At 39.8% G+C, this 9,981-nt stretch overlaps 1 protein-coding gene across 2 annotated transcripts; it reads left to right on the top strand.

Annotated features, from left to right (window-relative positions):
* The first annotated feature begins 12 nt into the window (after positions 1-12).
* On the top strand, positions 13-9,867 carry TIPRL (TOR signaling pathway regulator). Of its 2 annotated transcripts, none has more exons than XM_014878627.2 (7): positions 13-244; positions 2,648-2,827; positions 3,646-3,745; positions 4,819-4,950; positions 5,364-5,459; positions 6,139-6,201; positions 6,904-9,867. In XM_014878627.2, the coding sequence occupies exons 1-7, from the start codon at positions 144-146 to the stop codon at positions 7,051-7,053; spliced, it is 822 nt and encodes a 273-aa protein (XP_014734113.1). In that variant the 5' UTR covers positions 13-143; the 3' UTR covers positions 7,054-9,867. The 2 variants fall into 2 exon arrangements, with proteins under 2 accessions (XP_014734113.1, XP_088015015.1); XM_088158889.1 differs by lacking the exon at positions 13-244 and adding an exon at positions 377-520.
* The last annotated feature ends 114 nt before the right edge of the window (positions 9,868-9,981 follow it).

The following is a 9,981-nucleotide window of genomic DNA, read 5'->3' on the forward strand; positions in this document are numbered from 1 at the left end:
GGCGGCAGTTCCGGGGGCGCCGGCGCTGCCCTGAGGGCTGTGCGGGAGGAGACGGGAGGAGACGGGAGGAGGGGGGCGTCGCCGCCGCCGTCGCCGCCCCTTCCGCCGCCTCTTGCCTTCTGCTTGGTGGAGAGGAGGCTGCCATGCATCCCGTTTTCCAGAGCAGCCGGCGCGACTTCACCTTCGGGCCGTGGAAGCTGAGCGCCACCCGGACGCACATCATGAAGTCGGCTCAGGCCGAGAGGTGGGGCGGGCTCCGGGTCGGGGGTGCAGGGGGGGACAGCACAGCACGACACAGCACAGCACGGTGTCGCTGCTGCTCGGGCAGCCAGCGCAGGGCTGCGGCCTCGACCCTCACAGCGAGGGGCTGGGGGCGTCGGATGGCCTTGCGAAAGAAACACAGAGCGTTCCCAGGGCGGGGGAGACGCTGTTCGGCCCAGTTACGCGGTGGGACCGGTGTTGTTCCTTCTCTTCAAGCTTGATTCTCTGGCTGGAGAAACTGGGGGCATTTGGGTTACAGGTAATTTCCAAAATTTTGTTTTAATGATTGCGGAAGGCACCCTACAAGAAAGACGGAGTTCTTACAAGGGCAGGTAGTACGAGGACAAGGGGGAGTGGATTCGAACTGAAAGAGAGATTTAGATTGGACCCTAGGAAAGAAATTCCTGACTGTGAGGATGGTGAGTCATTGGAAGGTGTTGCCCAGAGAAGTTGTAAATGCTCCATCCCTAGAGATGTTCAAGGCCAGGTTAGATAGAGCTTTGGGCGACCTGGTCAAGTGGAGGTGTCCTTACCCATGGCAGAGGAATTGGAACTTTAAGTTTTTTTCCAACTCTGACCATTCTGTGATTGTATGATTATAATGGTTTTGGATCTCTGTGAACTGAGACCTGCTAATTAGAAGTCAGTTTCTTAATTACTTTTGAAAAAGGATATTTTTAATGGCTCATATCACGTCTTGGTAATAGATAGTGGTTTTCATTAAAAATTTATAATTTGCTCTCTTCTAGTAAGAATTTCCAATCCCATGAAATCACTGGAGAAAATGTTCCTGTTTCAGCATCAAGTACTTAAGTCAGATTTGCTAATGTGGAACTGGAGAGTTCAGCTGTGCCATAACTGACCTTAGTGGCAGATGGATTTAGCAGATATTTTTCAGTTTCGTTTTCTGGAATAAATTTCAGCATACATGGGAATCTCATTAGTCTTGTTAAATGTACTTTCATTTATCTTCTTTTATCTTTTCTGAGGCTGATGAGGCATTCATCATTCATCCATGAGGAACTGGCTGCTCTTGTCTGGGTGCACTATTTGCTGGGTAAAACACTGTCTGGATGACTGAGCTCAAAGAGTGGTGGTGAATAGAGTTACATCCCGCTGGTGGCCCATCAACAGTGGTGTTCCCCAGGGCTCAGCATTGGGGCCAGTCCTATTCAGTATCTTTATTGATGGTCTGGACAAGGTGATTGAGTGCACCCTCAATAAGTTCACAGATGACCCCAAGTCCCATGGAAGTGTTGATTTGCTGGAGGGTAGGAAGGCTCAGCAGAGGGATCTGGACAGGCTGGATCAGTGGGCTGAGGCAAATTATAGGAAGTGCAACAGGGTCACAGCAACCCATTCCATCTTTTTTATTGCTTGGGGAACAGTATTAGTAGCTACAGAAATTTTATTTCTGGCGAATATATATTGTAAAAATCCCTTGGTGACCTGTGTGGAAAGGTGAAGGATTAAATGTGCCATAGCCAAGAACTCTTCTATGCAGGAGTTGGTTTTTGCAGGTCAAGGGTTCCTACACTTCATGAAATGGAAAAGTTCATAATGTTATTCTGCCTTCTTTGGGAAAAACGTAGGATCTTATTCTCCAGCTCTGTGAATTTGCTATTTTTATTTTAGTTAGGTTAACACTGTTCTTTTGTATTCAAGGTTACAGAAATAACCACTTTTGTATGGGAATGCCTTGTTATCAATGTGAACATTATGATTAGGACACTCTTCTCTGTCCCCTCATTTAAACGAGTGTATTTCCTAAAGCTTTATTCTCTCCAGATGTCATGTATTCCTTTTTGATCTTGGTAAGTCAGGTAGGTAGGAAGGAAATGTTTAGAAAGCATACCAGTAGGGGTCTTCTACCAGCTTGAAAAAGTAGTAGAGCACAGTTGTATCTTCTGCACTTTTTACATACTCTGCCAGCGTTGTCTTAAGCATCTTTTTTGTAAGCTTCTAAATTTGGAGGTATGGACCACTGTGCAGTGAATTCAAACTTGCTCATGATGAGTCCTTGTTCCTAAAAGTTTATTTGAGCACCTGCTGATGTTTGTCCATTGACCATCCAGGGATTTGCTAGCACAGGTGGAAAATTGCTTCTGCGTGCTTTTCAGATACTCTTGATTCATGTGTGAGAATTTTGTCTGAGCCTGATGGTGAAGGAATGTTTTAGGAATACTTTTTTGGTGGAAAAGTCACTTGAGATCAATGACTCTGCATTTCAGGGGAAATGATTAGCCTGGGAAAACAACAGAGTTTCGCAGGATATATTGACGTGGTGTCTTCTAAGTTATCATGGTCTAAAGAATCCTTATGCCAAAACAAGGACTGCTTTCACTGAGCTGTAGCTGACTGATGACTCTTTTATGTTCCTCTGCAGGCTGGCTGATGAATTACACATGCCGTCCCTGCCAGAGATGATGTTTGGAGACAATGTCCTAAGAATACAGCATGACGATGGTTTTGGAATTGAGTTCAATGCTACAGATGCTTTAAAATGTGTCAATAATTGTCAAGGTATGATCAAAGTCGCTTGTGCAGAGGAGTGGCAAGAGAGCAGGTACAGTATTTTATCACTGGTGTGTTGTATATGAAACTGTCAGGCATTAGTTAAAGGAACAAACTGAACTCTTGAGGACCACGTTGCATTTGGTTCTACCCTAGATACAGTGTGTAATCACAGAAGTCACTTGGCTTTTCTTTGCTGTCATCATCCTTTCTGTTAAATTGAGTCAGCTGTATTTTCAGCTGTGTTGTGGCTTTCTTAAAGTAAACTTCAAGTTTAACATAACTTGGTGCTGTTTCTGTTTATTCAAACTCATAGGGCCTCAAGCATTACAAGCCTGTATTGTGTGGTGTTGCAGAGTGCTGTACATGTTCAAAATCTTAGCCTTAGGAATAAAGCAGAACAATTACCGTGCATGAGAACTAATTACTAATGCTTAGTATTTACCAAATTGAATTACCTGTAGAACACCTGGAAATAAAGCACAGAAAGAAAGCAAAGTTGTCATGAAAACTAAGCTAAATTGCAGTGTTAATGATTGCTGTGTGTTGTCAGGAGATCACTTTCTGCCTACTTAAAGAAGAATTGATCTTGAAATACAAAATTTTCAGCAATATTTCATGAAAGTCTTTATTTTGAGTCATAGAACTGAGATAGATCTAGAATTCTCATATTTGTTCTCAAAGTCATAATGGAAACAGATGTGAAACCATGATTAAGTCTTGGCATTGTGATTGCAGCTCAAACAATGCTGCTGTTTTTCTTTAGGAACAATGTGGGAATTCTAATGCACAGTCTTATGTGAGGCTGTAATTTTTTAAGAATTGCTACAAAGCAATTACTACAAAGCTGTTTTTTCTTTCACTGTTGAGGAGTGAGACTGAGCACAGTAAGGAAGTTGTCAAGCCGTATGACTGGACTTACACAACAGATTACAAAGGAACTTTGCTGGGAGATTCTGCAACATTAAAGGTAATCACTTTCTTCTTGTTAATGCTGACTGCATCTCTCTTCAGTCAAACTTTTTTTTAAAGCTGTCATTTACCATTCAGTAGGCTTCTGTAAAATCGTTTGTGCTTCATAATTTCTGATTTCAAAGTGTAATTTGGGCTTCTCATGTTTCTCAGTTCATGATTTTATCCTAATCAAATCATGGCTTATTTTAATTATGGGGGTGGGTGGTGTCTTAAAGTTTTTAGGATTAAAGCATATGAGAGGTTTCAGCTCTTGTTGGGGGCTGCTCTGGAGCCCCAAGCTGCTGACATACAGCAGAACTATCAGCTGTGTCATTCTGTAGTGCCTTCATGCTCTGCTGCTTGCATGTTTGTCTGCTTTCTGACCTGGCTGCTTTCAATGGCCTGATGTTTTTCTGCAACAGTAACTCAGTAACTCCTCATATTTAAACTCACAGGCCCTCCCATGTCTTTATTTTTTGTGAAAATAAGACTGAAGTTCCCAGCTTCTGTTTACTGCATACAGGTTGCTTGCTATTAAGCAGATAATCTATATTAATTCACTAGAATCACTTTAGTTAGAGATCATTTGAGTTGTGCTAGAATTAAAAGTTCAGAAATAAACAGTGTTCCATAGTCTTTAGACCAGAAGTGTCTGTGGAGACCATGAGATGGAAAACATACAGGTACTTGCTTTCCATGGAAAAGCTTTACTAGAATCTTTTTCAAGGTGTGTGGTGGGCAGAGGTGCTAAATGCATGGAAATCTCTTTATAAACCTGAACTTCTCATACATATGTTAAACACAAGACATCTTCAAATGATTTGAAAGAAAGTGAGCAGAATTTTTTGCAGCTTAAACCCTACTGAGCCTGTACCCAGAGAGAAGTTTATTCAGAATTTTCCACTCCTAGTTTTTGCTTGATGTTATTTCCAAGAAGAAACTCTTGGAAACTTTGATTTTAACTTTTTCTCTTAGAAATTTGGAGTGTCTTTTTCCTTTTTAAAACTGTGGAATTCAAAATATCAGGACAAACTTTATGTAGTTTGGCAACAAATTAATAGGCTAACTGTTCTTAATCTTTTTCTCTAGGTTGTTCCTACAACAGAACACATAAATACAGAGAAATTGAAAGCCAGGGAACAAATTATGTTTTTTGAAGAAGTACTCCTGTTTGAAGATGAACTCCATGATCATGGAGTATCGAGTTTGAGTGTGAAAGTAGTGAGTATTAGGAGGTGTATAAAAGATACCTGGGGACTCAGTTGGCTGATTAATGCAAAACACAGCTGCGTTTTTGCATGTTGTTCCTTCTGGGATTTAAACTTTAAAGCATAAAGTTCATCATCCTTGCTCTTAAAAATATGATCTCACTGGAAATGGTATTGTCTTGAAACGTTTGTCATCTACCATTTGCTCCAGGGAACAATCTTTTCACTCCTTCTGCATCCTGCCTAATAATCCTTTGAGACACTGTCTGCCCAGCTGGCATAGCTGTAGCAAATCAACAGCCCAAATTTTGACTTCATTCTTGAAAACTTCTCATATTGTCTCCCATTGTGAATATCTGATGTAGACAAGTACATGCTTACAGTAAGCCTTTGTAAGGTGCTGAATGGCCATCTTTATTTTTGCAGAGAGTTATGCCTTCCAGCTTTTTTGTGCTGCTGAGGTTCTTCTTGCGAGTGGATGGGGTACTCATCAGGATGAATGATACAAGGCTTCATCATGAGGTAAATCCTTACTTTCCATCATGACTTACTTTAGAGAGGTTCCCTTGCCATTTCACTTCCAGTGACCTGGTGATATTCCTCTAATTTATTACTGATGTTTGGAGGCACAAAAACTTCTGATTGTATTTTATTATTGTGGTGGTGCTGAGCTAGCAACCAGGTGCTGGATGCCATGGTGTATGAGCAGCCCTCATGTGACGTAAGCATTTAAATACATTTTACAGACACAGATTGGAGAAGGAAGTACAAGAGGAAAAATAGGCAGCAGTAAAAAGTTCAATACTGTCTTGTCTCCAAGCATGTTATTTTTGTCTTACCTAATAGAATTAGACTGCAAGTGTAACTTCCAAATAACTGTCCATAGTACACTGAGTGCTGGTATCTCATAAATAATACAGGATATTAAGATTTATGGTTTGGTAATTCTGTGTAGATGTGTAGGAGTTCTAGCTGAGTAAAAGTTAACAAGCATATTCAGTCGTAGAATTTTTTTTGAAGCATACACACAGGTGGTTTTTGGAAAAAAACAACATTGTTATCATCTCTCGTCATGAATTTGAATGTACGTTTCTTCTCCTAGATGAAAATATGTAGTCAATCAAATTCCAATGCTTACTAAATTCAATACATTTAAAATGCTTGTTTGCACTGATACCAGATGAATGCTTTATTCCATTAGGCTGACAAGACCTACATGTTGCGAGAATACACATCCAGGGAAAGCAAAATATCAAGTCTAAAGGTATTAAATTTTTAGAACTTTGTTTATTTTCCTTCTGCTTTTTAGTTTTATGGTTAGTATAGAAAATACTGTGACTTGAAGTCCTTCTTTGTACAGTTTGGAATTAATACAGTGGAAAATCCTTTCTGCTTATGCAGCTTTTGTTTTGGTGATTTTAGAGCAGGTTTGCATTTTGTAAATGCTCAGATCACATGACAAGGAATGGAATTAGGTCACTTTCCCTACTATTGAGTTAATGTTTTTCTTATTTTATTTTTTCATAGAGCTGTTCAGCTGCAGAATCAGGTACTCCACATCCCATGATGTTAAATTTCATGGCTGGTTGTGTGCTTCCAAGCAGTATTAGGGATTAAGATCTGTTTGGTAATAGATTCTTTCAGTTTTTCTCAAATATTTGAGGTTAATAGGTTACCTTAGCACTCTAGTAATGGCTCAGAATAATTTGTGGTACATGTGGAGATGCAGCTATTGATTTTTATTCGTGACAGACACCTGAACTTTAATTTTCTTGTGCCTTTCCTTCTCCCTTATTTTTCCTTGGCCTCTAAAAAGTTTGCCTCTAGTAGTATTTACATCCAGTAAATGATAAACTAATTAAAAAGTAAATTAATTAAGTAATTAATATAAAAGTTTGGGGTTGGAATACTTTTTCTTATCCCTTCTTTTCTTTCACTCATTTAATGTAAAATTTTTGCTTTTTAGAGCGTTCCACCTTCCCTGTTCACAGAACCTAATGAGATCTCTCAGTATCTACCCATAAAGGAGACAATCTGTGAAAAACTAGAATTCCCAGAGAAGCTGGAGCCTAAACCAGAAACGTCACTGGAAACCACATGTGCTAAGTCTAAATAAATGTGACTTTATAAGGACTTAAAATAGACTGGAGATAATGTGATCACAATTGTTGTCATGGGGGACGTTTCACTACTAGTGGAATTAAGAATTTGGCTAATTTTTCTGTAGCCTTGAGAGAAAACATTTCAAGCAGGTGTTGCTAATGGTGTTTTTTGTTTGGATTTTTTTTAATCTGTGTCTGGAGTTGATGATAGACTGGTGGTGAGTTACAGTTTTCAACAGATTTGGAAAAATGACTTTTAGGAGTCTGGGTTCTGTTTAGTTCACCAAGCAGGCAGGAGTATTATCTGGACCCCCATCCATTAACACTTCTATGAAGATTTTGTTATTGCTGCTACCAGAGTTGTAAAACTGGTATGATTTTATTTTTATTGAGAAATAATCCATAGGAAAAAGAAATTCCTCTTCATTTAGTTTGATCTGCCAGTCCTAAACTACCCATTTTGTTTGGCTTCCTCTGCTGATAACCAACAAAGTTACTTCTTGTATTTTCTGATTCAGTGTCTCACCTAAGAATATTCATTTCATCTGAGGATAGGTTTAAGTGTAGGGAAAAAATACGTTTGTTTGACGCTATATAAAGGTAAATTTATTTGAGAGGCATTAACTCCAGAGCAGGAGGAGAGCTGGAGGTTAACAGACACTGGTAAGTCTCTTCAGAAATGCTGGTATAATCTGATGTCAGCTGGAGTTCGCTGGGCAGTTTTGGAACTCTCTGGGCAGTTCTGGGGCTCTCACTTGGGGTCCCTGTGCTGTCATGTATGATGCTGGAAAGGCATTGCCCTGCACTGGCCTTCTCTTGGATGTGCTCACATGTGACTGTTCTACTGCCCTGATAGCGAAATTGCAAAACGGAGTGGGGCTTAATGCTGGGGAAATCTGATCCCTAAAGGATGCTCGTATTTGCAGTTTGAGAAAGGAGATCCTGTATGGCCTTAGAAGGATGCTAACATATATTCCAGATATATCATTTTGGTTTATTTTAAAATTCTTCTGAGTTCTTACATTGATAGAAGTGTGATCACTTGTATAGTCATGGTTTCAACACTCTGTAGATGAAACTGAAATACGTGTATTTTGGAAATCCTGCAATATATTACTGATTTGGCCTAAGAGTGGGGCAGCTAAGCAGGCTTGTCTGGATTTGCTGCTGACACTCAGTGTAGGAAGCAAGTAACTGCAGTGAAAAGCAATCCTTGTGGTGCAAATTGCTTGCAAATAAGAACATGTACACATTCTGATGTCTTGGGGTTTTTGTTTAAAAATCTTTGTATTCTACACTGCATGGCTTACTAAAAGCAACCCACCACAAAACCTAGTATTTAACCATATTTTTTGTGAAGTGGTTTTCATGTAGCGAAGACCCTGAGGTTTTTAGGGGGGAGGAAAAAAAGTCTACTGCTATCTAAGTGACTGTTTCCTTAGTAAAAAGAAATAACACATCAATTTCACTTTTATTTGAGGCAGCCTGGTCTAGTGAATTCTACAGCAGGTAGAAAGGCAGGAACTAACTGCAATTTTTCCTGTGTCACTGATTTACTCTAACCGTGGAGAAGACATTTCTCTGTGCCTCCATTCCCCGTATGTAAAAATGAGAGTTAGTACATGCCTACCTCACAGAGAGACTGTAAAGATTGGTTTGTACAGAATTATTGATTAGAATATTTTTTTTCTGAATACACCTTCAGCCTTATCTTTGGAATCCTTTGGAAAGGGTTACTGCAAAAAAAAAGGTTCCATAGGATGAGTGAAGAGAACTGAGATCAAACAGTTTCTGAAAGAAGTTTTCAGCTGTGATAATTATCAGACATGATCTGGGTGGATGATTTTATGGCCACTTTGAAATAGAAGCAAGGTCCTCTTATGTTCCCTATTACAATCCTAAATTCTGATGGCTTTTTTTCATCTTCCTGCCCTTGTTTCCTAAACATTTTAGTGTCACAGTGAAGAAGAGGACTGCAAATGAATACAGCATGGAAGAGAATAAAATCCATTTGGTAATAGAAAATTATTTGGATACACTCCAGTGATAGAGGGAAGTGAGGAAAGAGTGGCAAGGAAGGGAACAACAAATGGGGGTGTAAAGAGATATTTTTCTGGTAGAAGTAAATCATGGCCCTTCTTTTACTCTAAGCATATATTAGTATACATGCCTTAGAGCTTACAAGAAGACGCTTAACAGCTGGTATGACTGGGAGCAGAGCTCATGTACTGCTGGCGTGAAGGAAACTATATCTGCATTTGTTAATTCAAACTGTGATGTGGGCTTAGTCAGTGATGCTAGCATTAAAATCCCTTGGGCTGAAATAGAGTGTGGGGGGGAAAGCCACAGAGTGGGGACGGAGCAATGCAAAGGGCTTTCTGCATGTGTAGCTTATACTGTGTATTTTCTGTTGTCCATCATACATCCTAATTTATGACCAGTTGGTAAAGTTTTATGGAATGGACTTGTATCCTGACTCTAGATACATGCCCTCCATCTGTTCTAAGGGGTCCTGTGCATTTCAGTGGAACACAGGTGTTGGGGAAATCACAAGAACCTAATCACCTTTAGGAAGTTACCGTTACAACAAGTTCAAAATTGGAGCACTTTGTGGCTTTCTTACACCACGCAGATTACCAAGAAGCAACGATATAAACTGGTGTACAGCAAGCTCTCTGGCACAAAATTTCCACAGAAAAGTACCACTTTGAAGAAATAACTTTAAAGGGGGAGGGAGCGGGGTGATTCTCCAGCTGTTTTGTGTCGAGTTTTATGTGGCAGTTTATATTGTTCCTTGTATGTTGCTAAATAAAACGTACCAAACATTTTACAGTTTTCTTTTTAACTGAGCAAAATAAACTGAAATAACTACTTGTGATGCTGAATTTTGGCTGCTAGTGGGACATTGCATCCACATACCTTTGGCTGCTAGTGGGACATTG

The sequence above is a fragment of the Sturnus vulgaris genome, chromosome 2, assembly GCF_052056855.1.
Source record: "Sturnus vulgaris isolate bStuVul1 chromosome 2, bStuVul1.hap1, whole genome shotgun sequence".
NCBI lineage: Eukaryota > Metazoa > Chordata > Aves > Passeriformes > Sturnidae > Sturnus > Sturnus vulgaris.